The sequence below is a fragment of the Mastacembelus armatus genome, chromosome 16, assembly GCF_900324485.2.
Source record: "Mastacembelus armatus chromosome 16, fMasArm1.2, whole genome shotgun sequence".
Lineage (NCBI taxonomy): Eukaryota > Metazoa > Chordata > Actinopteri > Synbranchiformes > Mastacembelidae > Mastacembelus > Mastacembelus armatus.
The window spans coordinates 24656370-24677019 of NC_046648.1; the positions used below are offsets into that span (position 1 = coordinate 24656370).

General features: G+C 44.4%; 2 protein-coding genes across 6 annotated transcripts; both read left to right on the plus strand.

Annotated features, from left to right (window-relative positions):
* Nucleotides 1-647: 647 nt before the first annotated feature.
* On the plus strand, nt 648-10524 carry cip2a (cellular inhibitor of PP2A). 5 transcript variants are annotated; one of them, XM_026317653.1, is made up of 23 exons: nt 681-808; nt 935-1064; nt 1403-1550; nt 1872-1984; nt 2546-2640; nt 2739-2841; nt 3127-3249; nt 3458-3603; nt 3699-3774; nt 4118-4360; nt 4729-4891; nt 4965-5112; nt 5639-5738; nt 5836-5954; nt 6436-6616; nt 6958-7032; nt 7144-7254; nt 7528-7724; nt 8074-8187; nt 8843-8925; nt 9075-9214; nt 9371-9540; nt 10469-10524. In XM_026317653.1, the coding sequence occupies exons 2-22, from the start codon at nt 963-965 to the stop codon at nt 9515-9517; spliced, it is 2727 nt and encodes a 908-aa protein (XP_026173438.1). In that variant the 5' UTR covers nt 681-808; nt 935-962; the 3' UTR covers nt 9518-9540; nt 10469-10524. The 5 variants fall into 5 exon arrangements, with proteins under 5 accessions (XP_026173437.1, XP_026173438.1, XP_026173441.1 ...); XM_026317652.1 differs by lacking the exon at nt 10469-10524 and having other exon boundaries at nt 648-738; nt 9371-10041; XM_026317656.2 differs by lacking the exon at nt 10469-10524 and having other exon boundaries at nt 9371-10041.
* Nucleotides 10471-20248, plus strand: chrnd (cholinergic receptor, nicotinic, delta (muscle)). Its single transcript, XM_026317657.1, has 12 exons — nt 10471-10595; nt 15369-15514; nt 15933-15977; nt 16058-16167; nt 17079-17234; nt 17485-17594; nt 17747-17947; nt 18457-18568; nt 18711-18825; nt 19152-19362; nt 19522-19640; nt 19901-20248. Exons 1-12 carry the CDS (start codon nt 10538-10540, stop codon nt 20081-20083), a joined length of 1566 nt encoding a protein of 521 aa, XP_026173442.1. The 5' UTR covers nt 10471-10537; the 3' UTR covers nt 20084-20248.
* The last annotated feature ends 402 nt before the right edge of the window (nt 20249-20650 follow it).

Sequence of the window (20650 nt, forward strand, 5' to 3'; positions counted from 1 at the left end):
TGAATAAATAAAACCATAAAATAAAACATTGTATGTTTTTGTAAAGGTAGAAGTTATCATTACCAGCTGTAAATTAACCAGTCTGAGTTATTGTGTTAAAGAGCAGGGATATGGTTTGTGTTGCTTTCCATCCATCCTGTCCAAAATTTATTTATAAGATTTAATAATGTTAAAGCCTAAAACCAGAGGTTATCTATCTACCTGACTTTAAAGTGTATGTCGCTGCTGCTGAATCAGAATAAATTACAACAAATAAAATTATTATCGCTGACATTTCTCCTCAATGAACCGAGAAACTATTTTAAACTTGTTAAAAAATGCTATATTAAATAATAATTAAATAATAATATGTTGTATTGAAATTATTATTTTATTTTACATTTTTTAGAAATTATTCACGTGTTTATATCGACGGGCCGTGCGCGTTCTCGCGTGGCGTCATCCAACGGGACGGGGAGGGGAGATAAATTAATTTTAATTTGCTTAATTTGTGTAAAAAATGTATAACGTTATATTTTTGATTTAATTAAATGTTTTCATTAAAGCTGTAAAAGATAAAGTTGGACTATGTTTTAAATAATCCATTTATCTTTATCTGTCCAGAGGCACTCTGGCCTCCCCCCCTCTCTCGTCCTTGGTTCGTTCCTGTTCGGTTCAAACCTGAAGCGGGACGACGTTGCTTCCGGTTGTGTTGCCGGTTGTTTTTGGTTTCGTGGCTGAAAGAAAAACACCCCAGAGGTAGTTTACAACAATCGAACAAGAACACGATTCATGTCGTCGATTCAAACACAAGACCGGAGATAAAAATGTATATTTAACTTCGAAGTAAATAAGTAATAAACATTAGCATAGCTCGCCTGCTAACGTGCACTAACGTCAGTCTAGAGGTTCGGTGTGTGTTTACCTGAGGTAACGTGTTGTGACTCTGTTACAGACGTGTACAGGACAGTTTTGTTTTTGGGATGGACGTGACTACGTGCCTGAAGTCTCTGCTGCTTTCCATCCAGCAGTACAGCGACACCAGGACGCCGACAAACGCAGCAGGGATCCAGAAGCAGGTGGAGGTGAGCGGTGCTGTTGCTGTTGTTGTTGTTGTTGTTGTTGTTGTTGTTGTTGTTGTTGTTGTTGCTGTTGTTGCTGTTGTTGCTGTTGCTGTTGCTGTTGCTGCTCCTGCTCTTGAATATTGTGGACTTATAGATTTGATGAGGAGGAAACTTTTTTGTCCATGTAAGTTTATTGGCTGTTGTGTACAGTGTTTTACTCACAGTGTGGAAGAGTATTTGTTTTGGCCTGTGGGGATATTTTAACTGTTCACAAAGTGTGTTAGAATGTCCTGTCTCTGTACATATTTGCCTAAGTGTGGATTGCAGTGTAAATAATGGGTCTTTGTGTGTGTTTGCAGGTGGTTTCGGGGCTTAGATGTGAGCAGCTGCTGTCCTCAGGCCAGGTTTTACCCAGCGAGTGTGTGAGTGGGCTGGTGGAGCTGGCTGGAAACCCAAACACTTGCCCGGCCCTGACAAGCTCCATCATCTCCCTGTTGGGACAACTGGGTGAGGTTCACCTGTGGATATACAGTAAATATTTATCACAGAACATGAGAAAGTACATATATCAGTGTCACTGGGTCATAAAAAGGTAGCATTGGGTGTCATGTGGCCAACTGCAAGCCCACCTATTTACTACACACATGACCTTAAAACATGTTAAAGTTTCATATTCTCCTTCTTTAGTGTTAGAAAAAAAAAAAAGAAAGAAACAAACAAAATCAAAACAAAATTTTAACCCAGTGTGTGATTCCTGAGGCAGGAAGCTGAGTCTCTCTCTCTTAAACATTTTTGTGTTATTTCCTGACTCCATGTTGTCTTCATCAGCGTGTGACGATGACAGTCGAAAGATGCTTAACAGCAGTTACAGCCTCACCAGCACCCTAGCCTATGTCATACACTGCCACCGTGCTACACCATGCGAGCCTCTAGTACTGCAGGTAAGTCCGTGGCTGTATCCAGCTTTCCTTATTGGATTGTTCCCTGTTTCTCGATTCTTAGAGGACCTGGAAATCCTTCTGGTCCTCTATCTTAATTGCTGTCCCTAAACTTTACTTGTGCTCTGAGGAGGGACTGAGGATACATGAGAAGTCTGTCACTGGTCTGGTGGCACACCTTTGTTGGAAATCTGTTGGTGATGTTTAAATGCTGAAGGTGATGGGACTGATCTGAAACACAACATCACAAACGGTTTATTCTAAAGTAGACAGACAAAACATTCAGACCCCCTCACTTCCAAACCAGCACCTGAGTTCCTCTCTCCTCACAACCTTTCTCCTTGCATCTTCAGTCGGATGGACCAAGATGCAAGGAAGACACAAGTGAGGGGATGGTGGACGTAATTAAAGGAACTGAAATGTTCTGCATCGCTGGTTGATTTAATTAAAGAAAGTAAACCAAAGTAGCACCGGTCATGGCTGAGGTACAGTCTTTGAAAGCTGTGGCCTGTCCATGGCCGTATGAGAAATGATCAATAGTCATATGTTGTACTTGTATTTCAGTGTTTACAGGTGCTGCAGAAACTGACCTACAACACCCGGGTCTTCTTGACTTCGAACTACATTCGGGAGCTGGTCTCGTTTCTCATGACTAACATGTAAGAACCACATCTCGCAGTGTGATGTAATCAAGCTGAAGGGCCGTGTCTGTCTCTGACATCCACCTAACCATGTTGTCTCGGGTCTCGCACCACAGCCAGTCTCGCAGCGAAGACATCATCATGCCGTGCCTCAGCCTCATGGCCAATCTGTGTCGCGACAACCAGTCAGTGCAGAGCCACATCAAATCTCTGGATACAGTGAGTTTCACGTGGGTCTGTGTGATAATGGAGGTTTTAAACTAAAGGACTTGGTGAAATGGTCACAAACAAACCAATGGACATCTCCAGCATGTTGATATAAACAAATAAAGAATTATAGATTTATTCTAAACAATCCATACTGTTCTTGTTCTTTAATATTTTTTCTGTTGAGCAGTAAAATGTGTTGATTGAAGACAAAAAGAACTGAACATCCAGACAAAACTGAAATATGAGCCGCTTTTGTCACATGGGTTCTTGTGTGTGTGTGTGTGTCTCTTTTAGGATGAGCTGATGCTCTTTTACCGTACTCTGCTCAGCTTCCTGTCTCACAACAGTCTGACTGTGGTGGTCTTCACCTTGTCCATACTGGCGAGCCTCACTCTGAATGAGAAGGTCGGAGAGAAGGTAGGTGGGAAATACTCTCTGGGATTTTCTCACCTTTAAAATCAGGTGATGGTTCAAAAAAACTAAACAAGTGGATCCATATACAACTGGTGTTATTTTTGCTTGAGTTTTGATTCATTGCAGTGAAATTAAATGAGAATGCTGTTGTTTGTGATCTGCTTAATGTCAGGCAGCTTCAGCCACATTGCGTTTGTGTGTTTTCCCCCAGGTCTTTGATGCAAAAAACATCCACCAGACTTTCCAGCTGGTGTTCAACATCATTGTGAACGGTGATGGCACTCTGACGAGAAAATACTCAGTTGATCTTTTGGTTGACCTGTTGAAGAACCCCAAGATAGCAGATTTCCTCACCAGGTTCAGACACACACACACACACACACACACACAGTCTCACCTTTGTTCAAGGCCCGCCCACTGAATTTTGCTGAAAACCATTTTTACATTTCTAGGTACAAGCACTTCTCAGCTTGTGTGTCTCAGGTTTTAGGACTTCTGCAATCAAAAGACCCGGACTCTGCAGCCAAGGTGATCAGAGAAACCACAGCACACATGCTTCAGTCTGTCTGTATCAAACCTTCCCACAGTACAGACACTGAAGCAACCGCGTGTCTACGAAGTGTCTGTCGTGTCGGTTTGTTGAAGTCACATTACAATGAAACACATCACATCAACACAGCCGTCAGATTTGATATTTAGAATAAAATTCATTGCGGTCGTGACCACAGGAAGTATTTAGACCTTGACGTTGCTCTTAAGAAAATGTGACCCTGTCTAGTGCAGGTGAAGGGCAGAATAGTGTCCTCGGCACTAATTTCATCTGTCAAGCCTGAAAGTTTTCTTATCTCAGTATCGTCTTTGTTGCTCGCAGGTGTTGGAGCTCCTCCTGGCTATGTGCAGCATCTCAGGGCTGCGTTCACGCCTGTGTGAGGAGGTTTTTTCAAGACCAGCAGGACCCAGATGCAGAGCTGTAAACAGCATACAGGCTGCTGGACTGGACGTGGCACACAAGGCAGAGTCTGGACTCGTCCTGGTGCAGTGGCTGAGCTCGCCTGTAGAGGGCGCCGAGTCCTGCTCGCTCCAGGCCCTACAGCTGTTGAAAGAGCTGCTGGAGGTACGAGTTCACTTTTATTGTTTAAAGGTTTTGCTTTGTTGTTTCACTGCCCCTGTTATTCTCAGAGTGACTGTTACAGCCTCAATAAGAAACTTGGGAGAATGTGTGTAACAAAATAATTTAAGCTCAAAGGTTCACTTAGAAGCTTTTTGCGATGTTATTTTCATCTTGTGGACTTTTTTATTGCAGATTCTGGTGTTACAGTTTGTACATATGTCAATCAGAGTCAGGGTTAAAACCTAGCTCTTGGACTAACAGGTGCAGGGAGGCGCAGGCTGCATCACTACACAACACATTTTCTTTTTATGTTATCGTCACGTTTTGTCACATCTCTTTTCTTTCCATCCACGTTCTGGTCCTGGCTCCAGGAGGCTCTGAGGGAAAACAGCCCGTATGACTGTGTGCTCAGTTTTGTGGAAGTGCTGCTCCCAGTCCTGTTAAGGCTGCTGAAGAGCCTTGATCCTGCAAAGGGAGACGCTGAGCTACGAAAACACTGCCACCGCATCACACGCGTCACCGCTCTGCTGCTCAATATCCTTTACCTGAGCGTGAGCGTGCACTCTGCTGCTTATGTGTGTTTGCCGTGAGCCCTTAACTCTTCCACTCATGTGTGCTGAGGACTCCACCAGGTGTATGGTATCCGGTCAGGTGAGTGCTCAGTTCTGCGTCTCGCTGGTTGAATCCCTTCTCTCCTGTTGCCATAGCAGCAGCCCCCTTACCTGCCTGCCTCCCGGCTCCGACAGCAATCTCAGGTGAGTGAATGACGTGGTTCTGATCACTGGGCTCACTGTACACGTGCCATCAGAGCTTAAACCAATATGCAGTGTGGATGGGGTTTCCAGTTTCTTTACCTGAGTAAAAGTACTAATACTACACTCTAGCTACTTTGGTACAATATCGCAGTGAAAATGTCGTAGAAGTATGACTTATTCAAAGTACTGAAAGAAGAATAATGGTCCCTGTGACTGACATATTGTTAGAAGTCCTGTTTCTTTTCTTGTTTATTAATGAAGAAAATGTTGTAGTTGGTTGTTTTGTTCTTTAATAGTCTGAACCTTAAAACTGAAACCAAACTTGGTGGAAGGAAACTGACCGAATGTCACGTTTTCAAAACTGAAATCATGAGAAGTTTGGCATCTTTGTATGGAAAAGGAATAAAAATTGATTATTGTTATAGTGGTCGATCTATGTCTTGTCATTTGACTGATTGTCTTTGGTGCATTAATGTAAACTAATAGTTAAAAACAGCAATAATTGTGTGTTTGTGCATCTGTTCAGTCAAGTGTGTGCTGAAGCTCTGCTGAAGGTTCTGGAGGTAATGAGCAAACTGAGAAATGAGGTGAAGGACATGGAGACCAGCTTCTACCGGATGTTAGAGGTCAACACACACGTCAGCTGTCCCCCTGTTCTTCATCTTTCTTTCCTGTTCGCTGCGATTCTCTCTGACTCTTCCTCTGTCTGCCTTTGTCTACCAGGAGCAGATGGTCGTGTCCGCCCTGTCTCTGGCCCTGACGTCCCACCGCAGAGACCACGTGCAGACTGGACTCTCTCTGCTGTTTGACTCCACTGCCCTGCCAGACTTCCCTTCACTGCTGTGAGTCACTTTCTTTATTTTCAGCTTTATGTGTCGAGCAGAAGCTGTAACTGTGTTCAGTGGTTCACAACCTGTGGTTTGGGACCCTCAGGATGGACCACAATAGATCTTAGTGACTTTAAAGGCGATTCAAGGCGACAAATCTTGTTTTAGTTCTTTACGTCATTCACAGTTGGAAGCAAAATTCACTATTGAATCTTCACACTAAGAGACGATGGGTCAGTGTGAAAAGTGAGCAGTGGCTCATCTGGTGCAGTCCCAAACTAAAAGGTGTGACAGGTGCTAACACGATAACAGAACTACAAACCAGCACCCTAAGTTTGGGTCACCTTACACTCATTCAGTCCTAAAGTAATAGCTACTTTGGATAAAATGAAAAGCAGACATTTTCATTTTCAGTCGTGTGATGGTAAAAACTGTGTGGACTGTGACTGAATAGTCTCATCCTCTTGTTGATGCCATTTATTAAACTCTGTCTCAGCCTGGGAGAAAGAATCGCCGCCAACAATGCATATCGACGGAGGGAGGCCGAGCTGCCCTTCAAGTGTGTTGCAGTTCAGAAAGTCCCTCCTCCCAGAACGAACACCAGCACCATGGACTCTTCCAGCGGTTCCAGCCGCAGCGTCTGCAGCCTGGCTGAGAAGATGCACAGTGGCTTGGAGGTACATCATGTCTGTTGTCACTGTCCCAACCGAATCTACTGATTATTGCAGGTGATTTAGTGTAGGGGCATCATTTAAAACCTAAAAATGGGTGATTGATTTGATTTTTATTGCAAGATTGTTGTAATGTTTGGAATGTGCGTGTCATGAGACCTCATGAGACTGTGACATGGAGGCATTTCAGCATTCACAGGTTTTTCACTTGGCAGTTTCAGAAACGCTGAAACAAACTGTGTAATGGTGAAAGTGTTAAATGGGGTGAGTTGGTCAGCTGTGAACTCTGGGTATATGTGTGTGTGTGTGTGTGTGTAAAATGTGTTTGTCGCTGATGTGTTTAATAGTTTCAGGAGCAGGGGAAGGACTCCCAGCTGTCAGAGATCATTGATGTTTATGAACAGAAGCTCTCTGCGTTTGCTGTGAGTATGTCTGTCCAGTGGACGGCAGATGTTTACTTAGCAGGCACAGAATCAGACACTGAGCTGTAAAACAGGTGTTTAAAGCCTATTTTTCGTTGAATTGCATTTTAGTGCAAGGAGAGTCGTCTGCAGGACCTGCTGGAGGCAAAGGCTTTGGCTCTTTCTCAGGCCGACCGTCTCATTGGTCAGTACCGGCTGCAACAAGCTCAGGCTGAGGCTGAGGTAACGTGACACACACCTGTTGGTTTTAGCTCAAACAATCAGTCAACTAATCTGATTGCCAGGAAATTAACATGCTATATGATAATCAATCATTTTTGTTTTGATGTTTGTGGTTCCAAGCCTCTTAAGTTTGAAGGTTTTTTTATTGTACAAAATGAATATTTTAGGTCTTTGAAAGACAAAACAGGACTTTTGAAAATGTCACAGAAGATAGATACTTTATTCCTCCCCATTGGATGACTCCTACAAACTGAAAAACTTTGATAAAAACAGACCCGTAAGCTGAGCTGTCTGCTGAAGGAGGCCGAGCGTCAGCGTGAGGAGCTGCAGTCCAAGCTCAATAACCAGCTGCAGGAGGTGGAGCACTTCCAGGCCGACATGGAGAACATGATGCAGCGCATTGCCAGGCTGCAGCAAGATTTCGACGAACACCAGACCCTCAAAAGAACCTACAACGCCCTGCTGTCCAGGTCCAAAATAAAAACAGGTCACAACACTATCAGTTCAGTTAAGGAGCCTGAGTCTTAACCCAGTCAGAAGAAATGTTACAAGCTCTAAAGGACACAGGTAAAAAGTCAGCCCATTCTTGTAGATGAGCAGTAAGAAATAAAGCTCTACTCTCGTTTTTATTTTCACTTTAAGATTAAACCAGATTTTTGTTCTTTTTATTACCAACAGAAACTTCAGAATAGTTCAAAGCATTAAGGGCTTTAATTGACTGTGTGCTTCTGTGTAAAGCAGCAGAACACAAACTGTAGGAGTGAGGGCACTGAGGCTTCAGCACATGTTTGGTGTGTAACGGGGGTTTCTCCTGTGCAGGTTCAATGAGAGCGAGCGGGGCCTGAAGGAGCTGCAGGCGACTCACGTCTCTCTCACCAAGCAGCACGACACTTTGACCAAGAAACACGAGGAACTGCAGCAGCAACACAAACAGTAATCCACATTCAGACATTCAGACATGAGGTTCTTCTGTAGTTCTCCAGAGCAAAGTCAGGAAAACAAGGCAGCACGAGGAGCCGCTCATGTTTCAGTCGTTCAGATTTTTTATTGACATATCCAACACACACACAACCACAAGTTCTGCAGTGAGAAAAATCCCAATAGGACCCACTTTAGACAACAAGAGGTTTAATCCATCTCAGCAGCACAGAGACCAAAGTGCACTTGATCCTGGACCCAGACCTGCTGCTGCCATTCTGTGTTTGAAAGCTACCAAATGACTAAAACTGACAGTTCTGCATCGCTGTGTTTCATTTACGCTGAGAACTGATTCTGGGTTGTTGGTGTTGGCCCCATGGCTGTGCAGCTGGTACTGATTGAAACTATTGAAGCTTGGTTTGTTTTTTTTCAGGTACAAATTCAAAGGAAAGTGGGGAAAGTGAATGTCATGTAAACGTCAATATGTGGGACAGTTGCATTTTTCTAATTGCAGCTTTATGCTCAGAAATGTACTGCTTTGTTTTTTAATGTTTGTCTCGCCAACATCAGCTCCATAGAGCACAGAGGGCTGTTTGTTCTTGTGCTGAACTCAGCAGGACTTGTTTCTGTACCAGACATCAGCTTCATATTGTCTCCGTTTGTGTTTCAGGACGGCAGCAGTGCTGGACAAGAGGGAAGAGGAGATCAGGTCACTGAGTTCAGATATTCAGCAGAAGAACAGTGACATCGCAGGTTGGTCTGACAGCTTGAAGACAATAACTGAACGCAAAAACCAGAATGTATTTCACTTTATTCCTCTGTGCCGACTGGTTTTGTGTCTGTGTGATGTTTTCAGTCTATTTGTTGCTGCTTGGACAAATGTTTTGCCTTGTTCCTGTCAGCGCTGCGTGCCGATCTCAGTGCTGAGGAGGAGAAGGTCAAAGAACAGGACCAGAAGAACCTGGACCTGGAGGAAACGTTGGAAGTTTTGAGGAAGGAGCTGAGCAAGACGGAGCAGGCCAGGAAGAGCGCCAGCATCAAGGTGAGGGGGCGAGAAAAGCAAAGTTCTGTTTATTAATCCAAAAAGATATTAGACTTCAGCGCTCTGCTCGGTAAAACACAGCCTAGACTAAAACATTATGAGGATTCATCATTTATCCCAGTAAGTGTGCAGAAATGAAGGTTTCCTGTCTCGCAGGTGTCGTCTCTGGAGCAACAGAAGAACCAGCTGGAGACGAAGCTGAAGCAGAAGGAAGAGGAGCTGAACAAACTCTCCACCATGATCGGGATGATCCACAGTCTCAGCAGCGGGAAGTTAAAAAACGACGTCAACCTGTCGCTCTGAGCAGCGCACGGCCCAGCAGATGAGTGAGACATAGATTTTTAAAGAACTTAAGGGACTATGAGTCTTAAAATCACCTTTTATGAAATATACTAAATAGGTTTTTAACTTCAGGTCATGAGAAAATTGTTTGTCATGTTTCTGTGTTCGGTGTTTGCGTCTGTATTTGTGCTGTGTTTCTCCATCTAAATAAAATGTTTGTGTTTATGTCACAGTCGGTGTAATGTGTGTGTGTGTGTGAACTGGAACCATCCATGTGTTGATGTGCAAGTTCTGTTACAGGGACTGCTGGGTGACAGAGGCCACTGTGCTCCTGGTACCGCTCAGAACTTTAGAACTGGGTTTATGCCCTGGTCCTGATCTAGGTGTCAGCATAGTCTGATCACAGAGTTGACAGAGAGTTCCTGGACTCAGGTCCTGGTTTCTGTCCTGACCTCATACGGGACCCGTCAAGGACAATGAAAGCAAACGGAAACCAGCTGAGCCCAGTTTGGAGCCACAGTGAGGAGGCTGAAGAGTTTTGGAAATACCAGATATCAGTTTTTGACTTTCCATACATTTGCAAGTTGATATGTTGTAGATTAATCTGTAAAAATGTTATTAATTTCCAATCAAATCTACAGCACGAGTTACTTTCTGAAGCTTCTGTGTGTGTTGGAAGATAATCTGATGTTCTCTGGGTGGAAAAAGAGAAACGATCAATCTGGTGATCAGTTTTTAAAATCAACAGTAAAACAAGAAACACTGAGGTTGTTCAATATGTGAGTCTATTCCAGGCCCAGCCAGTGATCTGAGTTTCTGGCGGCCTTGTACCACCTGTGTGATTGTTTCTGTCATCTCTAACACTTTAGGTCTTTGTCATGATGCTATTATGGTGAAGCCCCTCATCTGTTTCCAGGTCAGAGTGCAGGCCGGCTGTCTCTGCTATTTTCTCCTCTGTGCTTCTTCCTGCAGCTGCTGCCTGTCACTCAGTGTTTTGGCTGAAGGTCGCTGGTAGAAGGACTCTGACTTCTCTGTTCAGCCATGAAGCTCCAGCGTGCAGCACAGGGCGTCGCGATCCTGCTCGTACTGTTCTCATCTGGTGGGTTTATTTATTTTAGTTTTTGACCTGACAGGTTTCACTTTCAGGTTAATTCTGTCCAAAGGCTGAATGAAGTTAGTTTTCAGATGCTGAGTGTTTTTGTGTTAAAGCAGCAGTTATTTGTTATAAACAGAGCAGTTTTTTGTCTTTCAGACTAAAACACATATTTATCTGCAGTTTTCCACAGTTTCATGTTTACCAGGGTGGAAAGGCAGAACAAGGCAGGCAGAACAAGGCAGAACAACAACACAGGACAAAAAAACCTCCACATCTGTCCAAAGAATGTTTTTCCAGAACTGTTCTGGCTTTTTTCGATGGTTTTTAGCAAAGTCCAATCTAGCCTTTCTATTCTTGAGGCTTATGAGTGGCTTGCACCTTGCAGTGCGTATTTACTTTCATGCAGTCTTCTCTTTATGGTAGCATTGGATGTTGATACGCCTTCTGCGATCATCCACCACTGTTGTCTTCTGTGGACGTCCAGGTCTTTTTGTGTTGCTGAGTTCACCAGTGCTTTCTTTCTTTCTCAGGATGTACCAAACTGTAGATTTTGCCACTCCCAATATTGTAGCTATTTCTCAGATGGCTTTTTTCTGTTTTCTCAGCTTAAGGATGGCTTGTTTCACCTGCATGTAGAGCTCCTTTGACGGCATGTTGTCTGTTCACAGGAAAATCTTCCACATGCAAGCACCACACCTCAAATCAACTGCAGGCCTTTAATCAGCTTCTCTGATAAAGACATAACGAAGGAATTGCCCACAGCTGCCCATGAAATAGCCTTTGAGTCAATTGTCCAATTACTTTTGGTCCCTTAATAAAGAGGGTGGCACATGTTAAGGAGCTGAAACTCCTAAACCTTTCATCCAATTTGAATGTGGATACCCTTAAATGAAAGCTGAGAGTCCACACATTATGTCCATGTCCCATATATAACTATAATTGGAATATGTTTCAGTAAACAGGTAAAACAACAAAACTTGTGTCAGTGTCCAAATATTTATGGACCTAACTGTAATTGTCAGATATAAGAAGAAGAAGTACTTTATTAATCCCCAAGGGGAAATTCAGTTGTTACAGCAGTTATTAAATTTGAGATTATTTAAATTATATTGATTAATAGTAATTCATAAAGTAAAGTTAATAAAGTAATTAACTAATTATTTATTTGGGGGGGGGCGGGGTTGTGTGTGTGTGTGTGTGTGTGTGTGTGTGTGTGTGTGTTATTGTTTATATTGAGGAATTATAGAGTCTTATGGCCGTGGACACAAAAGACTTCCTGAATCTCTCAGTCTTGGCTTTAGGGGGAATTAGTCTGTGGCTGAATGAACTTCCCATTCGCCACAGTTCCTCATGAAGTGGGTGGGCAGGATTTTGTCCACCATCCTCCTCTCTGCCACAGCCTCCAGACTGTCCAGTTCCAGTCCAACAACAGATTTTGCCTTCCTGATCAACTTATTCAGTCTGTTGGCCTCACCAGCCTTGATGCCACCTCCCCAGCTCACAACTGCAAAGAACAGTTCACTCGCTACCACAGACTGATAGAACGTCTTCAGCAGCTTGTTGCACACACCAAAAGAACAGAGTCTCCTGAGGAAGAACAGTCTGCTCTGTCCTTTCTTGAAGAGTGCATCTGTATTGTTTGACCAGTCCAATATGTTGTTAATGTGGACTCCAAGGTATTTATAGGAGTCCACAATCTCTACTTCGTCTCCAAGGATGGAGACACGGACTGGGGTCTTCCTGTTCCTCCTAAAGTCCACCACCAGTTCTCTGGTTTTCTTGATATTGAGCTTTAGACAGTTGTTGTTACACCAATCAACAAAGCTTTTTATCAAGTGTCTGTATTCCTCATTGTTATTATTGTTGATGCATCCAATGATTGAAGAGTCATCAGAGAACTTTTGGAGGTGACAGGTTCCTGAGTTGTAGCGGAAGTCTGAGGTGTAGAGTGTAAACAGGAATGGTGCTAGTACAGTTCCTTGAGGTGCACCGGTGCTGCTCATCACCACATCAGATATGCAGCCATCTAAACTAATAAAACTGTGGCCGCCCAGTGAGGTAGTCTTTGATCCACTCCACCATGTCTGTGGGAACTTCCATATCCTGCATCTTTGCACTTAGCAGGTGGGGCTGAATAGTGTTGAAAGCACTTTAAAAGTCAAAAAACACGACTCTCACAGTGTTGCCCTGCCTCTCCAGATGGGAGTATGCTCTGTGCATTAAGAAGATGATGGCATCTTCCACTCCGATGTGTTCCTATATGCACACTGCAGGGGGTCCAGAATTTCAGACACTTGAGACCTCAGGTGTTGCAGGACCAGTCTCTCAAACGCTTTCATGACATGTGATGTTAGTGCTACTGGTCTGAAGTCACTGAGGGTACTGGGACGGGTTCTTTTTGGTAATGGGACAATACAGGAAGTTTTCCATAACTTAGGCACCTTTTTGAGCCTCAGAGAGAGGTTGAAGAGTTTCTGAAAAACCTCTGCATGCTGTCCAGCACACACCTTAAGTACCCTGGGACTGATCTCATCTGGTCCTTTTGCTTTGTTGGCCTTTAGTTTAGCTAGTTCCTTCCTCACCTGTTCTGTGGCAAAGGCTGGGCCTGTGTATTGTGTTGATGAGGAGTCAGATGGTGAGGGCAGGGGAGGAGTTATTGGAGGTGAGGTATACTTCAATGTTGTATGGCTGCTGATAGAGGAGATGGCATCAGTGGGCAATGGGGAGGCAGCATTGGCAGAGATGTTGGGTGGGGGGATGTGAAGAGACCCCAAGGCATCAGCTAAGGTGGTGTAGGGAGGAGGGATGGTGTGTGAGGACAATGGATCAGAGTAAGAAGCAGAGGTGGTGTCAAATCTATTAAAGAACAGGTTAAGTTCATTAGCAAACTTTGAGTCTCCTTCCACAGCAGTGTGTGACTTCTTATAGCCAGTCATTATTTTCATCCCAGTCCACACCTCTTTGATATTGTTCTGTCTCAACTTGTGCTCTACTCTGTCTCTATAGAGCTGCTTTGCCTCCCTCAGCTTCCTCTTGAGTTCCTTCTGTGCGGCTCGGAGTTCCTCCTTGTCTCTTGCCATGAACGCCCTCTTCTTCTTGTTGAGGACGCCTTTAATGTCCTTATTTATCCATGGCTTATTATTAAACAACGAACTTTTTTGGATGGAACAACCATGTCCTCACAGAAGTGGATGTAATCTGTGATGCACTGAGAGATGCTTTCGATGTCCTCACCATGAGCGTCCATGAAAAGGTCCCAGTTTGTAACCCTGTAGCAGTCCTGCAGGGCCTCCTCAGCATCCTTTGACCAAACTTTCACATACCTCTTGGTAGCAGACTGCTGTCTTACTACAGGCTTGTATGTTGGTACTAGATATATTAAGTTGTGGTCTGATCCACCAAGTGGGGGTAGGGCTGAAGAGCTGTATGCCTCCTTCACATTGGCATAAAGGAGATCAAGAATCTTATTTTCTCGTGTTGCACAGTCCACATACTGTTTGAAGTTGGTCAGAGTTCCCGAAATACTGACATGGCTAAAATCCCCATTAATTAGTATAAGGGCACTGGGGTGTTTTGTCTGGAGACCAGTGACAACTGTGTGGATGATGTCACATGCACTCTGTGCTGCAGCTGATGGAGGAATGTAAACAGTCACAACAATGGCGTGTGAGAACTCACGGGGCAGGTAGTTTGGCCTCAGTCCAACCACCAACAGCTCAATGTCTGGAGTACAGATACAGTCTTTCGCTGTTACATGTCCAGGGTTGCACCACTTGGAGTTAACAAAAACTGCGAGACCACCTCCTCTTTTCTTGCCGCTCTGTTTGCCTCTGTCCACTCACACTAGTGAGAACCCAGGCAGTTCAAGCGAGCTGTCCGGTATATTTTTATTCAGCCAGGTCTCGGTGAGGCAAAGCAAGCTACACTCTCTGTACTCTCGCTGGCTGCTAGCTAAAGCTGTAAGTTCATCCACTTTGTTGCAGAGTGACCTCACACTTCCTATAATAATTTTTGGGAGAAAATTTTTTTCTCGAAAACGTTTTTCTCGATGCTTCACTCCTGCTCTGCAGCCCCTCCTGCGCCTCCTCAGGTCTTGGGGGATTTCAGGTTTTATACCAAGAAGCAGACTTGTTCCCTTGAGAGCTAACAGTTGCTCCTTTGTATAGATGCCGTTGCCATAGAAACGTATATTTTCCAATGCAGTTTTCATAATCTCCATATGTCTTAAAACAGAGGAGCTGCCGTAACTGGCTGCCACCTAACAGGCGCCATTCTAGAACAGAATATAAGACAAGGGAGGTAAAATGAAAAGTTTATCTGTTATTTGCAAAAGCTTATCAGTTCAGTGACTGGGATAAACAACCATGGTTCTGTGTTGAGCCGAGTCTTCAGACTGGAAATATCCGGACCCTGCAGTGCAGGCGGCCGAGTGTGTGGTGGCATCTGAGCCCAGAGCAGCTGCTGCGATCCACTGAAACATGAGCAGCATGAAGCATTCACACACGTTCAGGCCCTGTTTGCTTTCCTCTGTGTGTGTGTGTGTATCGTTTACACGTCTGTCACTGTAAACTGCTGCTGCTCGCTCACTGAACGATGAATTAGTTGAAATTTAAAGGTATTTCTTTATCTTGGACACAGAAGTGCAGGTTTAGAAGCTGCTCTGGGGCTTTCAATCAGATCACAGGATCTTCCTCAGAGAAGTTGGACATCACAAAATGCTGTTTTCCTTATTGAAATGTGAATTTTAAAGTGTAGTTTCTAATGTGTGTGTGTCAGAGAGCTGGTGCCGGAACGAGGAGGAGCGTCTGATCAACTACCTGTTCAAAGAGCGAGGTTACAACAAGGAGCTGCGTCCCGTCAAGAGGCAGCAGGAAGCTGTTGACATTTACCTCGCCCTCACACTTTCCAACCTCATCTCCCTGGTACAGACCTGTTTTTGTCCACTGCTACTCAGGAAAGTGATTCTAACACAGATTCTAAGCACATTTCTGTAATATTCATGAGGGAGGGTTTAAAGGATCAGGCAACTGTTTTAGTCTGTGTGTCACTGAGTCCAGATCCCATCCAGAGACTGACAGCACCAATGAATGTGTGTGAATCCAAAACCTGGTTCAGCTTATGGGTCTGAGCCGTAGACCTCCATTGTTGTCCAAAAACTATTAAAAACACAGCAGGGAGCCACACCGCTGACCTGGCTCACATGGTTCTTCCTCACCAACAATGGGAGGCCCGTCTTTTTCCAAAAACCAGCTCCAGACGCTGCTGTGAGCAGAGAGAAGCTCAGTGTGTCGTGTTAAATCTGCTGCTCCTTTTCTGATCTGTGTCTTTGTTTTATTGTAGAAAGAAGCTGATGAGACGCTGCTGACTAACGTATGGATAGATCATGTAAGTAAATGTCAGATACTGTCTTTAAATTAATGTTTTCCAATAAACATTTATTTTTCACTGTTTATGTATTTTTGTAGACGTGGACCGACTACCGGCTGTCATGGAATACGACAGAGTTTGATGGCATCGAGATGCTTCGCCTGCCATCCAGCATGGTGTGGTTGCCGGAGATTGTGCTAGAAAACAAGTGAGATTTGTTTGTTGTTGTTGTTTGTTGTTGTATTTGCATGTGTGGAGATGGAAAACTCCCAGCACATGGCGAGAAGTTATGGTAGGATAGGTTTCTTGGCATTAGCCGTATATCTGTCTGTGATGTGGAATAGAATGATTCTGTGTTGCCAAAACATGTTGGGGCACCTGCAGACATTGGGGAAATTTGGAACAGGGGTCACTTGAACCCAGGAACTACCTGGAAGAGAATATCAGGGAGTTCTAGGCATATTCTAACCAGGAAACCTGAGCCGGCCAGGATGTGAGATTCTGTACAGATAATGCAGGATGGCCTCCAACTCTGGGTTGACATGTTCAGCTTGCCCACAGACTCAGCTCCTGTCCTCTACCTGCTCAGCAGCAAACAGCAGACAGACATGGTCAGAGACCAGCCGGTTAACATAGTGGAGCATTTAGCAGCTAAAGAGCCAGAGATTTCCCTTAGAAGGTGGTGGAGACCAAACCCAGAGCTCAAACAACTCTAGTCATACAGTATCTTAGGGTTACATTTTGGATGGACCTCAAGAATTTCAAAGTAAGAATGTTTTGAGTGATAGTTTAAAGGCTAAGTCCGTAACCACTCTAACATTGAGGGCAGACTATTTCTGGGCTGCAAGAGTAAAGGCACGATCACCCAAGCACGCAACTTGGGTGTCTCTAAAAGAAACTGACATGATGATCTGAGGCATGTTAACAATGCGATGGTACAAACCAACATATTGAAAGTGAAGTGTTGTTTTGAAACCTTTTTGGTGCATTCAGGTGATTGTTGAAACTCACAGTCAAGCTCATTCACTCCTTATCAACTACAACTGGTTGGCTTTGCTAGTTTGTCATCAATCTCCAGTTTATGAAGTCTGACCTCTGTTTGCCTTTTCTCTCCGACAGTAACGATGCCCAGTTCCAGGTGGCCTACTACAGTAACGTACTGGTGGATCCCACTGGTCTGTGCTACTGGTTACCTCCTGCCATCTTCCGCTCCTCGTGCTCCATCAATGTCAACTACTTCCCCTTCGACTGGCAGAACTGCACACTCAAATTCACGTAAGGTGGTTAAACCAGACAGTCTGTTGTCTAAAACATGAGTTAGCTGTCAACACTTCAAATGTCCAAATATCCTTTAAGCCAGCTGTAATCTGAAAACTCCACATTTAAACTGGAACACACTTTATTCTGACTTTAATTGGATTATAATCAAACTGTCATATTCACAATATTGTCTGTGAATATGCTACAAGAAAACCAATCAGAATTTTAGCTACTTTTAGACTCTGTTTCCCATGTGGCTTTGCAGCTCTCTGACCTACAATGCCAAAGAGATTAGGATGCTGCTGAAGGAAGAAGCAGATGAAACCAGCAAATGGACGGTGGAGTGGATCATCATAGATCCTGCGAGTTTTACAGGTGACACAGACACTCAGTGAGCTTTTTTCTGCAGCTTTTTTCTGCAGGAAACCATTTTTGTAGGCTCTGACTCTGATTTGTTGACTGTAGATTTATGGGGTTAATCTGGGCTGAGTCTCAGTCTGTTTCTTGTCTTCGCTGGTTTGGTTCAGAGAACGGCGAGTGGGAGATCATCCACCGGCCGGCCAAGAAAAACATCTACAAGCACATTCCCATGGAGAGCAACAAGCACCAGGACATCACCTTCTACCTGGTCATCAAACGCAAACCTCTCTTCTACATCGTCAACATCATCATCCCCTGTGTGCTCATCTCCTTCCTGGCCTCGCTCGTCTACTACCTGCCCGCCGACAGTCAGTGCACACACCTCCCCCTATACAGCATCAGTTCACTGAAATCTCTTTTCTCTCTTCCTCCTCATAGTTCTACTTATAGATGGAGATGAACCAAATTTAGTTGGGCTACTAGGAAAATGACTTTTGAGCTGTTCTGCCTCGTGTCTCCTCAGCCTGTATAGGGTCTAATGACTCCAAACAAACTTCCATAAGCTCCTCCCATCCCGCTCTGTTTTCTGAAGCTAGGACATGAACTACGGATGTCTGGTTGGGAAAAACTGTACCAAGGGCCCCCTCTGATCTTATCTGATTGACCGGAAGGCAGCCCCATGACAGAGATGTTAAACTGCACATAAGACTTGAAAGAGAAACGAGTTGATGAAAAGTTCACTAACATTGTGCCAAGACCCAAAAGTGCAGTTTTAAAGGATGTGTGTGTGTGTGTGTGTGTGTGTGTGTGTGTGTGTGTGTGTGTGTGTGTGTGTGTGTGTGCGCGTGTGTGCGTGCGTGCGTGTGCGTGTACACAGGTGGGGAGAAGATGACCCTGTCCATCTCGGTGCTGCTGGCTCAGTCTGTCTTTCTGCTGCTGATCTCCCAGAGGCTGCCAGAGACCTCCATGTCTATACCGCTCATTGTCAAGTAGGTAACACACACACACACACACACACACACAATCAACAACATTTGAAATACATTTGATTTTTGAAAGACCAAATATTTGACAAAAATATTTTGGTGACAAACCATGAAATATCCGTGTGTGTGTGTTTGTGTGTGTCAGGTACTTGATGTTTATCATGGTGTTGGTCACAATCGTGGTGTTAAACTGTGTGGTCGTCCTCAACCTGCACTTCAGGACACCGAGCACACACGTCATGTCTGAGTGGACCAAGAAGGTAACGCACACACACACACACACACACTTGTCCACACAGACTCGGTGTAGTGACAGTAAGTGATGGTTGGATCCACAGATCAGGGCGATATTTGGTCTTTTACTCTTCTGGCCTGAAGGTGACTGAATTTTAATTTAACCATCGGTGCTAAGACCCACAAAACAAGGTTATTTATTTCAGACCATCTTCAGTTTTCTCAGAAAAGATGATGAATAAAATGTTAAAGCTTTGGTGACACCGACACAGATTAATGTCGTCAGCAGCAGAAAGAAAACCTTTTTTGATTAAATCATCTCAGACTGTGACTGGTTTTTATTTCTGTCCAGTTCTTCCTTGAGCGGCTGCCCCGGATCCTGCACATGTCCCATCCCACAGAGGCAGAGACGTACTGGGATGGGGCGTTGCCACGGCGGTCCAGCTCTGTGGGGTACATCGCCACGGCGGAGGAATACTACAGCGTCAAGTCGCGCAGCGAGCTGATGTTCGAGAAACAGTCGGAGAGACACGGACTGATGGCACGAACCACACACGCCGCAGGTGGGTCCAGTAAACCAGGGAGCCAGCAAAGTTTGGTTCTCACTGTACAACCAAACTGGTCCCACGTTTAAGACTGGGGCCTCTCCAATTGAACGCTCAGTACGATGCTGCTGTGTGATGCTCTTAGACTTACTGGCCTCTGGGTGTGTGTGTGTGTAGTTGTGAAGTCGCAGGAAGATGGAGGTGTGACGGAGCAGCTGTATGCGGAGATCAAACCGGCTGTAGACGGAGCCAACTACATCATCAAACACATGCGCAACAAGAACGACTACAACGAGGTGACAAAGAGGGCGACACTGTGGGTCACAGCACAAATGATGATATAAAGTTATTATTAATGAAACCAAAGTCCCAATTCACCCAGTCCAACCCCTTTCAGCACCAAGTGGTAGATTGGTGTCTGCAGTATTAGGCGTAGTGGGTCAATATCTGCAGTTTATACAACATGGAAGGGTGTAGCGTCCACATACTTTTGTCCATGTAGCTAAATCACGTGTAAGTCAGAGGAGGAACTTTAATGCCGCTGCTCCGTTCACAGGAGAAGGATAACTGGAGCGGCATCGCTCGTACGGTGGACCGACTCTGCCTCTTCCTGGTCACTCCGGTGATGACCTTCGGCACCATCATCATCTTCCTCATGGGAATCTGCAACCACCCTCCACACCTGCCCTTCAAAGGTGACTCCCATGACTACAGAGAGGAAAACCCACGCCTGCTGTGAATCTCACACACACACACACACACAGATGGATAACAGATAATAAGTGTGACTGCTAATCATTTAGTTCTGGTGTTTGTCTTTTTTCCTACATTAGAAGTGAAGATGTTGAATCAGTTGATTATTAACTGACTGTGATTTTGTGGTTTGAATAAACATTTGATCTAAGTGGGCAGTTTGATTTATTTTTTGATAACCCCAGCGGGGCACGCTGTGTGTGAATGACTGGTTTCCTGTTCAATAATTCATAATAATCTTACAGCAGAATGTGAAGTCTCCTATTTGTGAGGGCAACAAATCATTTACTGACCTTTGTACTGTAACTGAGCAGCAGGTTCAGAGCAGGGTTCCTGTCGGTGGATTTAGATAAGAGCTGGACTCCAGAGGACACAGCATTGAGTCTGAGTAGACCCTGTGCAGTTTTTATTTTTCTACAGGTTGTATTTAACCCTAACCTGCAAAAATGACCATTTATTTCTGTGTTTGCAGTCATTTTGTCGTAGCAGTTGATTTGGCTCCTTATTCTGTTTTCTATTTATCCTTTTGTGTGTCTTTGTAGTATTTATGACC